Source organism: Fukomys damarensis, unplaced genomic scaffold (genome assembly GCF_012274545.1).
Source record: "Fukomys damarensis isolate Sample0158 unplaced genomic scaffold, DMR_v1.0_HiC HiC_scaffold_2, whole genome shotgun sequence".
Lineage (NCBI taxonomy): Eukaryota > Metazoa > Chordata > Mammalia > Rodentia > Bathyergidae > Fukomys > Fukomys damarensis.
In genome coordinates, this window is record NW_022900914.1 from 46,775,683 (window position 1) to 46,798,630 (window position 22,948).

The 22,948-nt window shown below is 38.4% G+C and overlaps 1 protein-coding gene across 2 annotated transcripts in view; it reads right to left on the minus strand.

The window, feature by feature from the left end:
• Positions 1-6,064: 6,064 nt before the first annotated feature.
• Paip2b (poly(A) binding protein interacting protein 2B) overlaps positions 6,065-22,948 on the minus strand; it is a 34,764-nt gene continuing 17,880 nt past the window's right edge. For both annotated transcript variants that reach the window (XM_010609636.2, XM_010609635.2), the window contains exons 2-4: positions 12,911-13,059; positions 8,161-8,337; positions 6,065-7,111 (exon numbers count right to left, since the gene is read on the minus strand). In XM_010609636.2, the coding sequence (XP_010607938.1) occupies positions 7,055-7,111; positions 8,161-8,337; positions 12,911-13,048 (372 nt within the window). In that variant the 5' untranslated portion in view covers positions 13,049-13,059 and the 3' untranslated portion in view covers positions 6,065-7,054. The remainder of the gene's footprint in view (positions 7,112-8,160; positions 8,338-12,910; positions 13,060-22,948) is intronic.

A 22,948-nucleotide genomic window follows, 5' to 3' on the forward strand; every position in this document is an offset into this window, starting at 1 on the left:
GCGGTAATAATAGGGCTCAAAACAAAACTTATAGGCCCTACTCTTGTCCCATGGTCTTTTTACTGTATGACAGATTCCCTAAAATCACTGGGAGATTCCAAACTAGGTATAAACTGAGATAAGTATAAGTCACTAACCCTATCTCAATAGCAGGCCCCATGTCTGCTTGTTAGCCCAGTAGTGTCAGTGTCTAAGACAATGTTTGGTACAGCAGGCTCTCAAACTTGTTTAGTGGTTAACAGGCAGATATGGAATTCCTTTCCTTGTTTTCTAAGTAGGAGGTGGTTTGCCCAAAGCAGGAAAATACAGTAAGTAACTATTCAGTTTTCCTTGTAGCCCAAGGATTCCTTTATCACCTCTTTGTTCCAAGTATTACTGTATATATATTGCCACTAATAGCTACCATGTATTGTCTTTAATATGCCAGTCAACATTTGAAAATTTGAATTTTCATGGTAGCCCCAAGGAGATTTCATACCTTTAGAAATAAAACAGGCTAAATGGCACAAAGAAAAGCTGGGAAAGTGAGATTAACTCAGGTGTATGACTTCTAAGCTCATTCTTTTACCACTTTATGACTCTATTTGGAAGGAAAATACAATGAAAATTATCTTGAGATAAAGAAAAAAAACAAAACCTCATCACATATTTCCCCAATAAGATGATCCATAGTGACCCAACCTTAGGAAAAAGGTACCACTGCCAGCAAGTACATTTTATTCTCATTTTATTGAGATTTTCAACAGCTGCCATTCAGTTTGTATAGCAATTTTTAAAAGTATTTTTTTCCATTTTTGATGTTTTTATGAAAATTATTTTGTTTTAAATCCCTTTCCCTCCCCCCAAATAGTATTAATAACTTCCATGCCATGTTTATTTAGGAGGGAAGAAAAGCCAGCATTTAAGCACTGTGAAGCAGAAACATGTTTCTAGACCTAGGCCAGCTGAGGTGCCAGGCTGCCCAGGTCACCATCCACACCAACAGCTGGAGGGCCGTGCACAGACCCTCTAGGGCTTCTTACTCCACAAGCTCCACTCCTTTCTCCTTTCCACCTCTGTTGTGGGCCCTTTCCCTCCAAATGTGTCCAGCAAAGGCAGCACAACCTTTAATACATGGTCAGTTTTGTAAATGGAAACATGACACGGTATGTAGAAAGTTCAGAGATTCCCCCATCCAGTCTAGGGGGAAAAGAAACACCTAACCCAGCACTGATAGTTTTACCTTCTTATCCGCTCAAGCACATGCACATTGAATGGATCTATCAGATGCTTCAAAAATCCTGACATGTAGCAAGTTGCTTATAAAAAAGTTGAAAATTATAAAAATTTCTGCAGCAATTGAGGCTTTTATGGAACTTCTGATAGCAAAGCTGGTTCTGAAAAGGAATTTCTTTGACATACACAGTAGCTTCCCTTATGGAACTCCATGTTTAGAGGCTTCCATTTAGACCACAGGAAGTTGAAATCCAAATTTGAAAGGCTCTTTGCTGACATAATGGCATACCCATTAATGGAATATTGCTCAGCCATTACAAGAATCAGCATGTCACAGATGAGCCTCAGAAACATGCTAAGTGAAAAGAACCAGATGGCACATAGTATATGACTCCATTGACATGAAATGTCCAGAAAAGGTGTATTTACTGAAACAAACAGTGACGGGAGTGGGAACAAGGGCTCACTGAATGAGCATGAAGGATCTTTTGGGAAGGATGAAAACATTTTAAAGCTAAGTAATGGTTATGGCTGTACCACTGAGGAAAGTTATTGAAATGTGTGAATTTACTGTAAGTAAAATATGCATCACTAAAGTGGTTTTCTAAAAAAGAACTCCCTGCTTACCAACCACCTGTTGAGCATTAAGCATTTTTGAAAGCTTACAACAGGACAGAATTATAGCTTGGTGCTGATTTATAGAGTGAAACATCTTACTATTTTATAGAAAATATATTTCATTAACTCTAAAATAGTAAGATATTTAAAATGTTTATGATTGTGGGGCTGGGAATATAGCTCATTAGTAGAGTGCTTGTGTGGCATGTATAAGGCCCTGAGTTTGGTCCCCAGCACTGAAAAAAATTATTTCCATTTTTAATGTATTAAATAGATTAAAAGTATTTATTATTTTAAAATAAAGGTAACCAATAAAAAGGTATAGATATGGAGAAGAAAGCTGAATGAATCTTGCAATGTATCTCTCAGCAACAAAATCTAAGGAGGCTTAAAAATTGTGTAAAATAAAGATGGTGCATCTATCCCTTTACTGATTTCTTTCCTGTCCTCTGAGAGCAGGAAGTATGCATCTCTTAGCTAACACCCTATAGAGACCAATGTATCCACATATCCTATTTTCATGAATCCCCTAAAACTAACACTAGGAACAGCACGAGGGTTGGGTATGAGGGCAAAAGGCCAAGTAATATGAAGGAAATACGAGTGTTAACTTGGGTAGGTTTCTTGCTCCCCGTCCCTGTAGCAGCCTCAATATGGGAAAAGACAGAAATGGGGAGGGGGGCAGCGATGCCTCTTTACATATTATGACTAAGTCTGTGGATGAAATTCACAGGGAGCAGAACATAGGCTGTACCTTACAGTGACCAGCAGAACTAACAAGCCCTATAGGCAATGAAGAGTGAAATGACTCTTGAGAAGTGCAGCAGAAGATCAAGTTCTCAATAAAACCAAATCAGCCATTTCACAGGTTAGGGTTAGGCCAACTTGGTCACCTCAGGGAGCAGAACATAGGCTGTACCTTACAGTGACCAGCAGAACTAACAAGCCCTATAGGCAATGAAGAGTGAAATGACTCTTGAGAAGTGCAGCAGAAGATCAAGTTCTCAATAAAACCAAATCAGCCATTTCACAGGTTAGGGTTAGGCCAAATCTTGGTCAACTTTGTCATTTTTTTACCTGTTGCTGTACCTCAGTACTACTTGAACGAAGCAAGATTATTATCCTGTCATGCCGGGACCCTTACTGAAGGCCCACTCCACCAGTCACCAGAGAGGGTGCATTCTTGAACACAGGCTATTAGTTACTCATCTACCTAGGGGAGTGGTGGCAAAACTATGGCAAGTGTGCCAATCAGGTTGTATGTCATCACTGAAAGCCCTAAAAGGTTTGCTATCACTGAGCTAGGGTTTGCAGCAGTCCTAATGCAAGAAGATTCATTCCAGTTGTTTCCTTTAGCTACATCTCCACACAACTTTCCTCTTTAATGTGTTAATTGCCATTGTATTTACCTGACCTCCTTAGCCTCTCTAAATCAAGACAAAAATCTGACATAGCAATAAATGATTTGGGAAGTGCTGCTTAGTATTTCCCTAAAAGCATTTACTTTTAAGCCACAGTTAACATTATAATCTTGATTAGAGATATCTCAGCTGTGACTGTAGAAATTAAAGGTTTTAAAAAGATCCAGCCTTTTCTTTATGATCTTTATGGCCTGCTCTTTCATGATACCCAAAAGTCAACTTACTATAGACAAAAACTGGCCCAAGACCCAGAGCTGCATAAGCCCAGTGCTTGGTTTTATCCTTCAATTTTCTGTCACAGTTCAAAGGTCTGGAGAAACTGAAAAGACATTCTTGTAACTTTTTTTTCCTTGAAGAAAAAGAAATTTTCACCTTAAGAGTTTTCTAGTCAAATAAATAATCACAATAGTCAGAAATTAATCACTAATACACTAACACTGGAACCAGCCAGATTGGCAACTGTTAAAAAAAACAAATGTTCCATTTCTATATAAATTCTCAAACTTCTAGTTGCCAAAACAAAAATAGAGTAATGTCTTAAATTCAACATCAAAGTTTTCACTTATAAACATAAGCCTTGTCATTAAAGGGCAAAAGTGCTCAGCTTGACTTGCACCCAGAACCTTTACTATGAAGAAAAGTCTGGAACTGAGGAGCCCAGCCCTTACTCGGTGAAAGGCCTATAAAACCCACATGACTTTTCTGCTAAGAAGCTGGCAAACTCTTCAGGGGTGAGTCTGAGGCCTGAGGGACAACTGTGCCCTTACCTCACGAAACAAATTAGATGCAAAAGAGTTGAGCCATAGGAGGAATCACTGGAGGCAATAATCCTATTGATTAAACAAGGGATCACCTTGCTAGCTGCTTCCTGATCCTGGAGTCAGCACACTGCCTGAGGACAAGAAACTCTAGCCCTCAGGTTCCAGGTAATCTGGCTGAGTTAGTCTTCACCAAATAGACTTTGTGAAACCATGCTGAAGACTAACATCCACAATGGGCCAAGACAGCAGCGGGCAAGATGAGCCCTCTTGGCCCACACTGAGAAGCTTAACTTATCTTGGCATCAGAAGGACAAACCTTCAGGATGGATTCATAGGCACTCTGGGTCCTTGTAGGGCTTTCAGATGGGTAGCCAAACAAGAGTCTATTATACTCCTTGTGAAGGAAATACCCAGGTCTTGGAAAAGGCTCTTCCTGCAACCCCAACACATTTCCAACAGCCTTCAATTCAGCATTCTGAGCTTGGGTGGCTAATGGAGACTGGAGCAGGAACAGCAGCCCCAGGAGACAGAGATTTCCTCTATTTATGAACAGTGGACCCTCAAGTTATAACTGGCCTGACATATGAACAACCTAAGTTACAACCAGAATTTTAGTTTTAACTTATGAACAAAGTCTTGAGTTTTGATTGCAATGCTGGCCACTTGTGCTTCTAGATGGTCTCCGATACCCATTTAACACTTAAAAAGAGTTCTGGGAGGAACATTACAACATACTCTCCTGTATGGGGTTACCTGCGAAATCTTGCCAATATCTCTCTAAGGACACTGAGATCTGCCTGTATATAGGACAGAGACTTTGAAGGCTGTGTAGAGGAGCTTGAGCCTTCAACCTGCCCTTATGAATAAAGTGAGTTTGTACCTCAAATGCCTTTTCCTTATTAGAGGCAACAAACCCAGCTGAAAGTTGGAATAAAGTGATTTTTTTTTTTTTTTTTTTTTTTGGTACCAGAGTCCTTGTGCTTGCGAGGCCGGCGGTGGAACCACTAAGCTAAATCCCCGGCCCAAAGACATTTTTTTATTCAGAGTCCTCCCTGAAAATGAATTAACAGTTGCATTCTCTCGAGGCAAAGGCTTTGGGAATTAATGTGCATGTCTGGCAATACTAGTTCCCTAAGCTACACTTCTATGACACACGACCTAATGATGCTAGCAACCTTATAAACTGAATGAGGGGAAAGATGTAGGTTTGTATTTTGAATTTGGCATTAGTCTATACTTGTTCAAAACAGTCAACAAGGGGCTTGGGTGTATCTCATTGGTAAAGTACATCGCCTAGCATGTACAAAGCCCTGGATTAAATTGCTGGCACTGCAAAAAACAATTCAACAAGTGGGTTCATAAGAACAAGAATTTCTTCCACTTTCCATTCCCTATTCCTTTCCTTCCAACCTCTGCCCTACATCTACATACTGAATTTACACTGCCTTTATTTCAAATTACATGATTTTTCCCTTATAGGCCTATCACACAGACCAGTAGCAGTCATACAAAGGCCACTACATTCTCAGGCCTCTGCAAGCCCTTGTCCTGAGAATGACCGTAACTAGACATATTCTCTTTCACACATGACACTGCCATCTACCCCTCTTACACAAAGGCAGCTCCTGGTGCCCAGGTTAGTTCCTTGGGAGTATCAACAAAAAACCTCAGTGAGTTACAGGCATGGAAGACAATAGGAGCTCACCCAAGAAAGGTCAACCCATGAAACTCAAAAAGCTGTGTGTGTGGGAATTGTAATATTTGATAATACCTTTAACTGTCTCAGAGGATCAGGTTCCATCATGTGGGCCAAGCAGGACTCCTAAGTCATTTCTGAGTTCTTTTGCATAATCCTATAAGGTGAGAAGCATACATATTGTATAATGAGCTTCTTGCTAGTGTCCTAAAAAACATATTTCCTTGAAAAAGTGAATAACCTGACGAAATTAAGATTCCAGGAGAACCAAGTGTTGGTAGGGTTGCAATATAATAATACTAAAAAAAAAAAAAAAAAAAAATTTCCCTAAAAATTTCAAAAAAAAAAAAAAAAAAAAAAAAAAAAAAAAAAGTTGTCCTAATAAATTTAAGATAGCAAAAGATTCAAGGATGATTTCTTCAGGCTAAGCTGGTGGCCAGAAAGCCTCTCATGGTTTTGGTAACACCTTAGAAACAGTAGGCCTGGTATGGAAGAGTCAAGGGGAATAGACACCATGAGGGTCAAGATGGCAAATCAGGGCCAGAGATTTAGCTCAGTGGCGCCGTGCCTGCCTGGCAAGTGCAAGGTCCTGAGTTCGATCCCCGGTATCCAAAAGAAAAAAAAAAAGATGGCAAATCAACCCTAAGTTCTCTTTCATCTGATAATGATCTAATGGTAGCTGTAAATAGAGGCTTAAGACTAGGACAATAGTTACTAAATGACTGAAGTGACAATATAACAATCCTCCCCTTACAACTTTCACTAATCTTCAAAGAGTTACTATAAACCAAGAACTTTAGCTATTTTCTGGAATGGGGTTTAGAGCAGAGAGACAGAAGCTCAGCAGACCACTGAGAACCCCAGTGTGGTGTGCAAATCCCCAGGGTCATGGTTTGCGTGATCTATTTCTTCAGCTTGGCCCTCTTCCCATTGAGCTTAATAGGCTCCACAAGTAGATCTCTGCTGTTCCTTGCTCCTGGTATGCTCACAACAGGTGAGAAGGGTATTTCTTAAATACCCTGCTTCGCTTGGTCAGCTTTTTTTAACACAGACAGCAGGACATTCTTGATCGCAATTTCCATAACTCAAAAGAGCTAATTTGAAACAAAACAAGAAACTGCTCCAAATGAAAGTCAGTAGAACAAAAAGAAATAAATACTCAAGAGGCTTGTAGTAAGACTGAGCACATTAGCTACTCAGTCACAGTACCCATCTAAACCACCATTCCCCATCCCAGCTGTGTATCCCTTGCCCACCCCACCCCCGCTTCAGCTCTGCCCTTTTGTGCACTGCTGCCCCCAGATGTGGGAACAGGTAAGTCCTCCCAGAAGCTTTCTCTTGAATCAGTATTTCACTCCTGGAATAAACTCCTTGGCGTCTGGGTTCAGTTTACTTTTGCTCTGAAAAAAAAAAAAGAAAGAAAACACAAGTGATAACAAATTCCAAGGCAACCTACACTTTACAACTTATTTTCTCCCCGCTTCTTTTTTTGGAGGGGGCAGTGCTAGGGATCAAGTCCAGGGCCTCACACATACTAGGCAAGAGCTCTTTCACAGAGCTACCTCCCTAGCCCAACACTACGCCTCCCTCCCCTTTTCAGTATTGCCAGTACCTTCCCTTTAGCCTTAAGTAAAGAGAAAAAGAAACTTCCTGTAACTCAGACTGGACTGCTCTCAGTAGCTCCTAACATACTCAGCCCTGAACAAGGTAATTTTCTCTTTCTTGCTTTAGACTCCATTTCCTTCATGATTATTTTCCAAATTTCATCAGAGGCTTCTAAGTTCAACTCCAAAAAGAATTTTTCAATTCACTGAATACATTAACGTGGTGAAAGTCAGGGTATTCTATGAAATCAGTCAAGTCACCACAATCTCTTATTTTTCTTCATCTTTCTATACTCTCTTTGGTTATCTACCTCAAACTTGGGAAAACTGCAGGTCACAATCATGATTTGTGTAGGAACTACACTGCTCACAATTCTGACACCACATAAACATGGAAATAGGGAATTTATTTATCTGATCTAATTATAAGCAGAAATAGCCTTTCAGGGGAGTATATTCCTTCCTGAACAGTTATTTTATAACAGATTCACTCAGAAGTAGAGAATTTTAAATACACATTTGGAGGACAGTAAAAGAGAAGGACAGCAGCAGATGATCAATTGAAACCACACTTCTTTAGTATTCAAAATGTTATCCTTCATCCCAGTTCTTGGAAAAGTCCACTGGGAGAAAATTGGCAACACTATTACTTTCACAGTGCTCTGTGAGGAGCAACAGGCCTTCATTGCAACCTCGCGTCAGTTTCTGTCTGAGCAGTGGAGAAACAGCAGCTAAGATGGCTCCGGAGATAATCTGCTGACGTCTGGAGGGCCAGAAAGAGTCTGTGACTACAAATCCTATACTCTTCTTACTACATCACATGTGGGATTATAAATGGTGCTTACCAAAATATCTTCAGAATCATGACCATCGCTGACTGACAGTCCATTTAACTGTTGCTGTAACTGTCCCATGGCCTGAGGCAGGTCTCGTGCTGGAATAAACCAGTCTTGGTCTTCTTCATCTAGCATCTCCTGAAAGCAGCGGTCTAGGAAGTCTTGTTCCTGCAGCTCTTCCTCCACCTAGCAAGCAAAGCAGGGCAGGTGAGATGTATTGATCCAGGGGCTCCATCCCTTCCATGGTTTTCTCCAATCCTGTCCTTCACAGGTTATTAATCTGCAACTAAGAATGATTTTGTATAAGACCCAATAATTTTTTTTTTTTTGGTACCAGGGATCGAACTCGGGACCTTGAGCTTGCAAGGCAAGTGGTGGAACCACTGAGCTAAATCCCCAGCAAGACCCAAGAATTAAGATGCTTCTAATGACGAGCTAGAGAAAGCAAATTTTTAATTTTTAATTTTTTAAACTGAATTCCAACAAGATTAAAGAAATAGTTATCCAAAACAACAAATTCTAGGTCTTCACAGATCTTGTAAGAGCTATAATATGTGACAAAGATATTTTCCATTTATATAGCCTTACAGAAAATTATTTTACAGCTTGAAATTCTTCTTCTTGTAGAGAAGGAACTCTGTGTATGTCCCCATTTTGTGGGAAATATACAAAAGAGATAAGTAGTATATAATTACTACTTAGACAGTGAAGATTAAATCAAAACCAATCTCAGCTCCTGGCTCACTTTTCTAGTAATGACTCCCCTAAAGCAGAAAAATAGAAAGGTTTTAGAACCTTACAAAGACACAAAGAATACTTTTTGGCCTATCAGTAGAAAATTATGCCATCAATGCAGTATCCTCTCAAAATAATAAATACATATATGAACATATAAACAACTTCATATTTCAAAATAAAGCAATATAAATCTAGGATATCTTACACATTTTTGCAGACAAGGTACTCTTTGTAAGAATATAGTTCATTCTGTAGGTTTTCTGTTTTGCTTTTTTCTGAGATAGGGTCTTTAGGTAGTCAGGCTAGCCTTGAACTTGCCATCCTATTGCCTCAGCCACCTGAATGTTTGAGATTATAGGTGTTATTATGCCAGGCTCACTTTGCAGATTTTTATATGATTTTACTTGTCTTCCCAGCCTTCTTGGTGACAGATTCACAGTTCACTAGCACCACAACAAGTAGGAGTCAAGCAAAAGATAATTCAAATTGGCCTACTCTTACCTCATGAATTCAGAAGAAAAATCACAGGCAGCAAGACTTAAAAAACTACTTTAGTGTCACAATTGGCCACTGATTTTATTAATCTCAAGTAAATTATATAGTTATGAAGTTCTTAAAATAACTAAAGCAAAATATTTCCAAGCTACAAGATTTAATATGACGTTGTGATGAACATTATATTCTGATATATTCTCTCAATTCTTTTTTTACCCCACCCCCACCCCGTGCCCCCTGCACTTGCTACTAAGCAAGGGCCCTTGTTCATGCTAGGTAAGCACTCTACCACTGAAGTACACCCCAGCCCTCCCCATTCTTTTATATATTCTCTTTCTAAAGCATTTTACTTCTGATGTTTCTGTTTACCATGCTTTACCATGTGAGCCCCCCCCTCTTTTTTTGGTACCAGGGATCGAACTCCAGACCTTGCACCTGCAAGGCAGGCGCAACGCCACTAAGCTAAATCCCCAGTCCCCCATTTTTTTATTGTAGCAATAATCCTTTTCTTTACATAAACATTTGTAAATTAAAACTAAGAAAATCAAGAGACAAAGGTTATCCTTAATCTCAACACTCAGATATGGATGAATGTTGTTGACATTTTGGAATGTACCTATTGTGACTTTCACAGGAAAATGTAGGAGCTTAGAGGAAAAAACAAAAACAAAACCCTAGTCAGAATTTCTGTATATGAAGGATTGGAGATTTAGCTCAGTGGTGCCATCACCTGCCTCGCAAGTGCAAGGTCCTGAATTCAATCCCCAGCACCCACCCAACAAAAAAAGAAAGAAATGTACATGCAAAAGAACCATAAGATTTAAAATTTTACCATTTTTCATATTTTTCCTCACAGTAGATAGATGAGTGACAACACATATTACAAACAACATGTAGTTTGTTTTTGTCTTTTACAGCCCCTGAGTCTTTTTTCCTTTTCTCTTAAAAATTCTGTGGGTTGATTGGGGCCTGGTGTCACACACTGATAAACCCAGAACTCTGGGAGATTAAAGCAGGAAGATCACAAATTTGAACCCAGCCTGGGAAACTCATCGACCTGTCTCAAAATTAAAAAAAAAACAAAAAACAAAACAAAACAAAAAAAAAACAAACTGTGTGTAGGATGAGGGATTTATTTCACAATTATAACTAGTATGTTTGATCTTACTTATTCCCTTCTTTCCTGAGTTATACTTCCTGAGATCCTGAATAAGAGATACTACTTTAGCTGGGAATTTGTAATGGTTTATATCTAAAGGTTCCCACAAAGCCTCATGTGCTCATAGGTGGGGCTTCTGGGAGGTGATTGGATCATGGGGGCCTGACACTCATCAGTGGACTAATCAGTGTCCTGATCGGTGGATTAGTCCACTAATAAATTTATAGCTAATGTGATATTGGGAGGAGGTGGGTCACTGGAGGTGTTGCCTAGAAGGGTGTACCTTCTTCCCTCCTCCCTTGATCTCTCTCTGCTTGCTGCCATTCCATGAAGTCTCTTCTGTGTTACCTCTCTGCCATGTCATCCTGCCTTGAAGACAGCTGACTATGGACTGAAACTTTCTATAAACTGTGAGCCAAAATACACCTGTCTTCCTTTGAGTTGTGGGTGTCGAGTATTATGTCTTGGCAACAAGAAAGTAGCTAAGACAGAGTTGATTCTTTTTTCCCTGAAAACTACACTTAAATCCAACTCTGTCAGCCTCATACTCAAAGAATATCTTTGCAGATTTTAGTATGCCTTTACTTGGCTTCCTGATTCATATTTGGCAAATCTCTTTCCTTCACTCTGCTTAGTTTTGGGGGTTGCAAGGTTTTTTCCATACTTGAGTTGGATCTTGAGAAAAAATTGGATTCTAGCTAGCAACCCTAAAACAGTATCTTCTCACTTTCCAATAAAATATCTAAGAAAAAACAATAAGATGATAGTGTTAAGAATTCTACAGCTCACCACAGTGAAAGCAAAGTAACTTACCAGGGTACAGGGAGAACTGATATCAATCAAATCCCAAATCTTAAACGCTCCTGTTCTCAAATGAAGGACAATAAGGCTTCTCTGAAACACTCAATCTCCCACATTGACATCATGTAATAGTTTAAAATAATGTTGTCAAAGTAGTATTTTCTGTGAAACATTAGGGTTGTGGGAATTTGAGCAAACAATTATTTACCTGCTCAGCCCTTTTAAAGGGCTGCTATTTACTGCAATCCTTAAAGTTGCTAGGGATACAGTTGTCATTGCTTTCCTAGTTCTCAAGTTATAATTTTTAAGGCTCCTACACTGTTTTTCATCAAACTCTGTATGTGTTGCGTGTGCGTGCACATGAGTGTGTTTCTGCAAACTAGCTTTTCAGTACTTTTCCACACACCTGCTCCAGTTTGCTAAACTAAATAGGAGCTCACAGCTGACCCAAAGTGCAGACATCTGGCTCTTAATAGTACAAATCCTAGTCAGCAGAATTAAGATCATGTTGGTGAATATAATCAGCTGGACAAATTGGTTATGCTTTCTACAACCTATTATTATTCAGACAGAGGCTAGATAAAGGCAGAGTGGAACAGGGAGGTCACCACAAAAGCTAAATACAACTACTCTAAAGCCCCACAGGAAATATAATTATCTTTCAATCCAAGTTAATTGTCTATTACATGCATTTATTTTCAAAATGAAATGTAGAATTTCACATTTCCTATAAGCAAATAAAATCAATAACTTCCAAAGTATAGAAAACCTCACTACTACTGTTCATTGTTCCACAGTTTAAGCTATTAATTTCACACAAATCACAAGAAATCAAGTTAGGCACGGTGGCACACGCCTATAATCCCAGTACCTAGGAGGCTGAGGCAAGAGGACTGGAAGTTTGAGCCCAACATAGGAAACTCAAGAGAGATCTGACCTCAAAATAGAGAAAAACAAAAGGTTGATATTGCAGCTCAGTGCACAGGCCCTGAGTGCAAGCCCCAGTACAACACACACACACACACACACACACACATACACACACACACACACACACACACACACACACAAAGTTGCAGTTATCACAGGACCCCAGTCCTTGGGGATTAGGGAGGGTCCTGTTTGATTTAAACTCTGAGAATCTCCTCGAATATTTTACAGTCACCTACAGAAATCCAACAATGTAATCAGAATGAGGGAGGGTGCGAGCAGGGTCTCTCTGTAGCAATTACTGTGTAACTTAATAGTGCAAATATTATTATACACAATCTATTTAGTTGTGCACGGGCTCATCAGGTAAGAATTTTCAGCTATCAATTGATTAACTTGATGACTTTTGTCCTCTTTTAATCAGCATGGTACAGAATTATCAGTATGTTCGTGGTTTGGTCTTGTCTTTTAGCACCTGAAGATGCTTCTTAGTTATTCTAGTGAGGCCTCCAAGTATTTTTTAAGTTATTGTAAAGACAACTGCACCCATTTCTTTTGTCTTTCTTTTTGTCACACTGACAGTAAAATATTACAGCTAAGTTACATGTAGCATTAGGCTTTCACATCTTTCTTCACCTGTCTGTTGAAATCCTCTTCATTCTCCATCCACATGTACTCTGCAAATGGGTTTTCCTTCTCATCATGGCCACTGAACCCCTGGTCGTCTTTGGATTTTACACTGGGTGATGTATTTGCCATGCTGGATCCATTCATTATGACAGAATCTAAACAGGAGCAAAAGAAAAGTTAAAAAAGAATATAAAGATCAAGGAAATGTAAACCTGAAACATCCTACCTTTTAAAGTAGCTTTTGAAGTTCTGAGCCAGAGGTTTTAACTTCAACAGTTCTGTTTAACTATAGCTGCTATAAAAATCAACTGCATCCCCCGAAGATATCAAATTACAGGTGTATAATTTTCAGTTTATTAGTACATGTATGTAATGTACATAATGTAGTAGTACATTCTTTGTGGGAAGTTGGTACATGTACATAACACTTCCCAGTTCTTTTTTCATCCCCTCTCTCCCCACCATCTTTTATCCTCTTTTCCTTTGAGAACAATCTATCTCTCTACTACCTATCATCTAACTTTTGTTTTGCTCTTTGTTTTTACTTTGGGTTTCTCATATGAGAGAAACTATGTGTTATTTAAGTTTGTGTGTCTGATTTATTTCACTTAACAGTTATGGTCTCAAGGTATATCCATTTACCTACAAATGACTCAAATTTATCTTTATAGCACAGTAGTACTCCATTGTGTAAATGCCACATTTTCTTCATCCATTTATTTGTTAATGGGCATAAAGGCCAGTTCTAAGATTTAGCTGTTTGAGGGCCAGGGATGTAGATCAGTGGCACAGCCCCTTCCTGGCAAGTGTGAAGCCCAAAGTTTGATTCCTGGTACCAAAACAAATAAATAAAAGATTTAGCTATTATGAATTGTGCTACTATAAACATGGGAATGTATGTATCACTAAGGAAGTGCAAGACCTCTACAATGAAAACTACAGTACTCTGGAAAAGTAAACTGAAGAGGATCTCAGAAAATGGAAGGATATCCTCTGTTTCTTGATAGGCAGAACCAATATAGCTGGTTGGCCATACTTCCAAAATTGATACACAGATTTAACACAATCTCAATCAAAACTCTAACAGCATTCTTCACAGAACTGGAAAAAAACAATCCTAAAATTCATATGGAACCAGAAGAGACCCAGAATATCAAAAGCAATCCTGGATAAAAAGAGCAAAGCAGGAGGCTTCACCAACCCAGACCTGAAGTTACACAGTATTACAAAGTTATTGTGATAAAGACAGCATGGTACTAAGCACAAAACAGACCAACGGTATAGGAACAATGGTATAGAATAGAGGACTCAGAAACAACCCCATGTGCATTCAACTGTTTGATCTTAGAGGGACCAAAAACACACACTGGAGGGAAGACAGCCTCTTTAATAAATGGTTCTGGGAAAAATGGCCACACGCAGAAGACTGAATCTAGACCATCTTTCACCATCTACTAAATGAAAATCAAAATAGATTAAAAGAAGTAAATGTTGAACCACAATCAGAAGAAAAAAACTGATAAAACTTTAAGTCATAGGCATAGCAAAGACTTTTTGAACAGAACCACAGTTATTTGATTCTCAAAACTACAGGAAATAGTTTTGAGAATCAACAAATGGGATCATTTCAAATTAGATGTATGATTCTTGAAGGATTAAAAAAATGGTTAGGCATAGTCTTTCTAGATAAGAGCAGTAGGATGGAGTAGAGGGTAGGAATTTTCCAATGCCAAATTCCTTTACAACCTAATCAGAACACCTTAATGTTTAAATAGGAAGAGAGTGTATTCTTAAGAAACTTTGGAAGTACCACCTGCTCCTTATTCTGATTCTCAAGCTCTTTTTCTTTAAAATGTATGTCAAAAAAAACAATACATGTACACTGTACTGATAAGCAAAAAGGAGAAAAAATTCATGACCCATCCCACTATCTAGAGTTCAGAACAGCTAACAGTGTGGTACATAGATACCCCCAGTGTGTATGTAGAGACAGATAATATGCACACATTCCTCAAGTATCCATTCTAATAGTAACAGGATCATAGGATACATGATGCTTCACTATTTGTTTTTTCTCATTTCTAGCAATATAGCTAGGGTGTGTCCAATGTTTCTACTTCTTGTGTTCCTCTTTTCTAATGATTCCCTTAGAGCAGCTCCTAGAAATTAACTGCTGCATTGAAGTGTGTTCTTTTCTGTTTCTTCCAGTACAGGAAATTGAAATCAGGACTTTGCACCAGCCAGGCAGGCATGGCACCACTGAGCTACATGCACAGCCCTGCGTTTTTTTTTTTTTAAGGCTCTTGATTACCATCCTGCCATAAGAATTTAAATTCCCCCTAGTACTGTGTAAGTGCCTGTTTCCCCACATTGAGTACTGTTATTTTTAAAAACCATCCCCAATCTTTTAAGAGAAAATCTGTATATTTTTGTTTAAATTTCTTTGATTTTTGCTGAAGCTGAATATTTTAAGTTATTTGAGATGTTTGTTTACTGGCCATTTTTCTATTGAGATACATAACTTTTCCTTATCTTTTACTGCATTTCCTATAATTAGAAATGATTTAAAAATACTTCATAACTAAATTTTCACTGTTTGGATTTTTTCTTTCTTTTGAGACAGGGTCTTTCTCTGTAGTCCAGGCTGGCTTCAAACTTACAGTGATCCTCCTGCCTCAGCCTCCTAAGTGCTGGGATTACAGGCATGTGCCACCACACCCAGCTGCCAAAATTTTATAACTAAAATAAATATAATGTTCATTACATTTGCTTAACTTCTTGGTAGTTTTTGCTAGGTTGAATTTTTGTCTATGGCTTGTATATGCCTGTCAATGGCTTTTAAAGAAATGTCTATATTAAAAGAACTATTTATTTTGGCTTCTAAATCTATTTTGGTTATTTTTGTTACCATTTGGAATAATGTCTTCTTGTTGTTGTTATTTGCTTAAATCTTAACTATTCTTCAAAAAACACTCCAGTCTTTACTCACTTCTTTCTCTAAATTGTTGTATCTGGGGAGTATAATGTTAATACTACTTAATTGCTTAATGTTTTCCCTTCCAATTTAGATTCTCAACTCCTGAAAAACAAGATTGACATGTATACATTTTGTAACTCACTATAGCATTAGGCATTCCAAAAATACTTGTGGTCTAATTATACTTTGGCAACTTTCTCTATCCCATTTCCTTTCTACCACAACTCCATCCCCACCCAGACTCTCCTTGAGGCTTCTTTAAATTTTCTTTAAGGTATTATTTTCCTCTTGTTTCCATTGAGTCAACACTCTAACTTTTTTTTATCTGCTTCTTGGTAAACTAAAAACTTGTTTTAGCTTCTTTAGAGTTTCTGCAATTTCCTTACCTGGATGGTCATCAGAAATGTAATCCCATAGAAAGACAAGGCAGAATTGTGAAAAGTAAAGAATAAATGGAAAACTCATTGGTAGTTCTAAAAGAATTTCATTTGAAACAAAATTTATTTAATTAATCATAAGTTTAAAAGGGGGATCTAGTATGTGCTGCCGAAGTGAGCACAAAGGGGACCTGGTATAAAATACATCTGTTTAATATATTTTATTGTTGTTTTTGTTTTTTTGGTACCAGGGATCGAACTCAGGTCCTTGCATTTGCAAAGCAAGCACTGGAGCCACTGAGCTAAATCCCTAGCCCTGTTTAATATATTTTAGATAGAGTCAAAAGTAATCACTGTCTGTTCCAAAATAGATTCATAGTAACAGTTACATAGGGCTGGGGAAGAAAATAATAGAGTGTGCAGTTTTTTATTTTTACCACTTCCATTTTCAGCATAACAATTAACGCAAGTGTTCTTGAAATGCCAGGGCAAATCCATAAGTAAGCATGTATTCCTAAGCATAGGGATTTAAAGGTCCTTAACTTTCCTGGACAGCAGGTTATATGGTATTATATCTCCAAAAACTTATTTGGCAGTTGTTTACAGCCAGTAGTGATTTCTCCCCAACAATATGGAAATCATCCACAGAGAATCAGGGTTCAGTTTTCTAAAACATCTGCCATCATCCAAAAAATAAATCCTGACTGCGTATGATTGTATAGAAAAAGAGAAGGCAAAGAAAGAACAGAATAACTCAGATGACTTAAGAACTAGGTGGAGCAGACAGAACAAATTGCAGGATGTACTTGTTCATGAGAAAAGGAATGGAAAATTACCATAAACTCAACATGGGGATGTTACCTGTGATTTTATATGTGTAATCTGGGTTTCATCCATGGTTCCCAGTTCATAACTCCTATAGTGTTTGTCATTTCAGTATGACTTCAGAGGTGAAACAGAGTACTTCTTTCTTTCATCTTTCTCTGGCTCCCTCTCTCCCTCCCCTCTTCCCCTCTCCTCTTCCTTTTCTCTCCTTTTTCCCTTTCCCTTTCTCCTTTTACCCTTTCATTTCTCCCAAAGGAAGCACAGAAACTAGAATTTCTTTTTCATACCAGGTCACAGAAACTAAAACTATAATCTCCACTCCCCCTTCTGACTTGGAGCTGGCCATAAAGAAATTCTCTGACCTATCTTGTGTAATAGTAGATCATAAGATCCTCTCTTTAGAAAGGGTCCTGTGCCATAGCAGGGAGGAAGGAATGTTGCAAAGAAAAATCTCAACAGACAGGCTCTGCTGGATCACCCCACTCCATCTATTAACATTAGATCACATATGCATTCTGCCCAATCAGTTTGCTACATGGTTATCCACACTTTAATCATGCTTATTCAATAAAGTCTAAAAAAAACCAACAACACAAAATGACTGAGTCTGGAGAGCTTCTGGGTAGCTGAACATATGGAGGTTTATAGAATAACTCCACTGGGATGCAAGTTCCTGGGCTCAGAATTCTTTCAAACTTCTCTATACATGTCTTTTCTTCTGGCTATTTATCTGTATCCTTTAAAATACCCTTAATAATACACTAGTAAACACAGAGTTTCCCTGAGTTCTCTGAACTACAGTAGCAAATTAATTAAACCCAAGGATGGAGCTGTGGGAATCCCAACTGCAAACCAGTTGGTCAGAAGTTTCAGAGACCTAGAAATTCTGACTGGCATCTGAAATAAGAGCCAGTCTGCTGGGACTAACCTCTCATTCTGTGGAATTTGATGCTACCTCCAAGCATAGTGTCAGAATTAAACGGAACTGGAGAGAGGATGCCCTACTGAGATCTCCTGGATCGCTTGCCTGCTGGTGGGGAGAAAACCTCACACATTTTGGGATCACAGAGATGATCTGTGCTGTGAACATACAACAGGTGAAACTGAGTACTGTATGTTTTCCTTCAATATCATGGAATTACTAAACTTACAGCAAATACTTCAAAAACTAAACCACACATATGGTACTGTTAACTAGGAAAATGGTTCTCTCAGTGTTGATTTGTATGTTATCTCATTCACCTGTTGTCTTCCACACAACTGCAAAGTTTGGTTTCTCCAAACAGCAGGAATCCAACAACAATGTAATTGTATAATGTTTAAAAACTTAATAAAGTTTTCATATCTATGCTGTGATTTAAGGGACATAATCTATTAAATCTCATTTTAGGAAAACCATTCATATGGTGCTTCAGTAAGACCAAGAAGAGTACCAAATTCTGGAGTTACAAAATCCTTCTGTGTGACTGAGTTAGTTTAAGTACAAGACTGGTTTATGGGCCTACTGTTTGTAAGAGTGAACTGGTACTTAGTGTTCCTTGACTTTATTAACCCTTTCAATTCAATAGGGAACAGGATGATTTTGTGGAGACTGGTAACTCCCAAGGAGTTATATGAATGTTTTCATATAATGGAGGCATAGGAATGTTTTCAACATGACAGAGACACAGGGCAAAATAGGATCATCGCTTTTAATGTCCCAGATTTGCCTGTTTCCAGTTTCACGTAATATTCTCTATTCCCACAGCTTTCCACTTACCATACTTGAATACAATGTTTCTCTAGCAAGTTCCATTTTACCATTTGAGTCATTATTTCACTTGATCCTCACCACATCAAGGCATATCCCCGTGAAAGTCTAGTACAGTGAAAGAAAGAAAAAAAAAAAGTCCAAAGCTTCCAGAGGTGGAGAAAATGCTTGGTTTTGTAAAATGGATTAAGAATCAGAATGGCTGCCACATTGTTGGCTATGCTACAGGCCCACATGACAAAGAAATGAAACGCCATTTGTGAGCTTAAAGTATACCTTTCTACAGTCACAATTTTAGATGAAATAGCAGCCTCAACTGGTAGCCTGAATGCAACTTCACAGAAGCCTCTAGGGCAGAGGCACCCAACTAAACCGCTCACAGATTCTTGACCCACAGAAAGTATGCTGTAATAAATATTTGTTGTTTTAATTCCTAAATTTTGGGATAAGCTGTTTTAGGATAATGTATCTAGGATATTTCAAGAATACATGTGTCATCAGTTCAACACTTTGAACACTCAAGGCTTTCAGATCCAACATTCTCATACTAAAAACTAGCTATTCTTTGGACCTGAATGAGATTTTTCAGAAGCTATAAACCCACACTGTCTCCATGCTAACAGTCTGACTGTAAAGAATATTTGGGACTTCTGACTGAATTAACTAGAAAAAGACTATTAAAAACTAATCTCTACTATTGTCTCCTATATAGGTAGTTTCATTACTCCATTCCATGTAATTAATACCATTTTAAAAATTAAAGGTTACAGATAACAGTTTTAATGAGATTTTGCCCTTTCTCGCTATAACTTAGCAACTCAGGTCATTAGATCAGCCCACTCATTCATTAATATCTGAGTGCCTATTTACACTAGGCACTGTGTTTGACTGGTGCTGTGGCAGGGTAACTAGTCACTCCCCTGGCAGTATTTACATTCTCTCAGCAGAGAAACAAGTAAATAACTAAGAATAATAATGATTCTCACTATAAAAGAGGTAAGAGGGCCTACTAGAAAACTGCAGAGGACCCAATCTAATCCTAGAGTGGACAACATTTTTACTGGTATCTAAAAAATGTAAACTAATTAGCAATAAGAAGAGGGAAAAAAATAACATGCAAAGACTCAGCAGCAGGAGAACATCTGGGGGACTAAAAGAAAGTAGGTTCAAGAGACCAGCTTGAAACCGCACTGAGCAGGCTTTAATATATTACTGAATTGGCTTATAACTTCTATTGATTAAAATTATGAGTCAATGCAAGGCCTACATGCAACCTGCCAAATGAACCTTTGGCTAGTATATGGAGACAGAATTCCCTATGCCAACAATTAGAACTGGGATTTCAATGATGATACTGTGGTGTCTCTAATGGCAAGAAAACACTACAGCTGAGAAATTATGACTCTGTGTAGACATTCTCCCAGATCAAACATTAGCTAAAGATAATGCAGGTGGCTTGTTAATTGTGACCTATCCTTCACAAAAATGCAGCTATTCCTCCCTTTTATAGCCTGGCTCATTAGTACCTTAAGTCATGCTATTCCTTACATCTGCCTTTACACTCCTGCTATGTTGTGTAAACAATAAATGCAGACAAGTGCAGAGATCATGGTCTTAGCTAGGAAAGAAGCTAAGATCAGGTGGTCTTAGCCAGGAGGGAGCTAAGATCAGAGCCCAGCCCCCCAAGTAATAATTCTTTATTCTTTGAATATTATTCTTTCATCTTCTGCTGTACCTTCTGTCAGGCAATTGGGCATCCCCCAATAACTGGTCAGGCATCCTCCAATAGTAGGTATGGATATAGCAGGAGAATGACAAGGAAGAGATAAGGTTGAACAGGTAGATGAGGCTAGCTCATACAGGACCTTAGAGACCACACAAAGGATTTTGGATTTTATTCTAAAAGCAATGGAAGCCACTGTACAAAGTTGTCCAGAGACAGTGACATAATTCAAATTATGTTTGGAGATTATTCAGGCTGCTCTGGGAAAAACAGAGTGGAGAGACTAAGAGATATGACCAGTATGACCGCTAATGTTCTAATCCAGATGAAAATATTTTGGCTAGCTGGGTTACAATGATGGCAGTGAAAGAAGATGGACAACAAAATTTTAGGAGGTTTTGGTAATAGGCTGGATGTGGGGAACCTGGGTGATGAAAACATCAAAGATAATTTTGGTACAAGGAACTGGATGGATGGTAACATCATTCACTGAGCTGAGGAACTCTGTGGGAAGAGAAAACTTTTCTTTAGTAGTGATAGGGGAGTGGGGAAGAAAGGGTGATGAGTTCTATTTTGTACATATTAGGTTTGCAATGCCTCCAAAACATTCAAGTGGTGATGTTAAATAGGTTGGGTATATGCATCAAGAAAAGAGGAGGTCTGGTTAAACATAGAAATTTGGAGTATTTATAAGTGGTAACTCAAGTCATGGAACTGGGAAATACTGCCTAAGGAAAAAGTACAAAGTGAGATGAAAGAAAGCTGAGACCCAGCTCTGATATGTGTGAACATTTTAAAAATCAAGCATAGGAGAAGGATAATATGGAAAGAGACTGAGAAGAAGCTAGAGTTGAGAAGGAAACCAAAAGACAGTGGCATTACAGAAATCAAAGCAAGACAGAATTCCAGCATAGTGGATTGACTGGAAGCTCCCCTATCCCCTTATATATGTCTATGTCCTAATCCCTAGAACTTGTGAAGTGTACCTTATTTGGAAAAAGGGTCTTTGCATGTGTAATTAAATCCAGGACCTTGAGATAAGGAGATCAGCAAGAATCATCCAGGTAGGCCCCAAGTCTAATGATAAGTGTCCTTATAAGAGAAAAGCAGGAGATTTCAGACAGAAGGAGGAAAGGCAGTGTGTCCACAGAAGCCAGAATTAGAGTGAGGCAGTCACAAGTTAACAAAGCCTTGCAGTCAGCAGAAGGTAAGACGCTGAGAACACATCATCACCTAGAGTCTCCAGAAGGAACATGGTCATGCTCATAAACTGATTTTGGACTACTTGCCTCAGAGCTGTGAAGATATCAATTTTATGTTTTAAGCCACCTCTGTGTGGTAATGTGTTATAATAGCTACAGAAAATGACTAATACATTCCTGTGAAGTGGGCTTTCTACTTCTCAGGCTGTTCTGAGGCTGAACAGCTATTCCTCCCAGCTAGAGAGAACTCAGTTCTGGAATCTGTTATTCAAGGGGGAAAACTTCATTTCTAGGAAATTTGTTGTTTACTATTTTAGTACTTAATAATACCAGGTAGCTATAATATTCTTCTCACATGCTATAGGCTAGGTATAAAGCTTGCCACAGTGAGATTATCTAAATTGGAAGAAATCCATAACACGGAGTCCAACAAAAATTACCAAAAGGGGCTATTTCCATTTTATCTGACATTATTTTTTGGGGAAAGAGGATTCCTTTTCCACAGAAATCAATATAAGGAGAGGGAAGCCAAGCAACATAAATATGTAATAAGGTACAGAAAACTCATACATCTTACGTATATAATAAGGTAGAAGTCTTTTCAAGATATTTTGATATTTTAGGTGGGAGAAACTCTTTGAAAGTTAATTTGTTGAAGAAATATGTGTCCATGAGGTACCAGGGTAGGGCAAAACTATTCCCTAGGAGAAGGGGAAATGTTTCGCTGGCTAATGGGAGTACAGTCCTGAAATTCAGTGAAGGATAAAAGTAAGCCAATATGGTATTTTTCAGAGGGTGAAAGGCCTTGAATTGTAATAAGGATTGTACCTTAAGACAGTGATATCACACCTATGGCATATATGCTATTTGTTTTTCTTTAAAGACAAATGATGTTAATGTATGCGTTTTTTCTAAACTAACACTCAATATTCAAGTTTAATTGCAGTACTGACACTGCGATAAATAATGGGTTTTAAGTCATAGTTTGGGCACTCAGTCTCTAAAAGGTTCTCCATCACTGCCTTTAAGACCTCCAATTTTCAGTAAACTACTAGATTCATATAAAATTTAGGAGCCTCTGGATTGTGAGTGTGTGTGTGTGTGTGTGTGTAAACCACTGAAAAGTCAGGATTTTATGTCTATGCTGTAAGTGAAACTAAAGCAGGCCATGAGTTGAGAAAGCACTTATG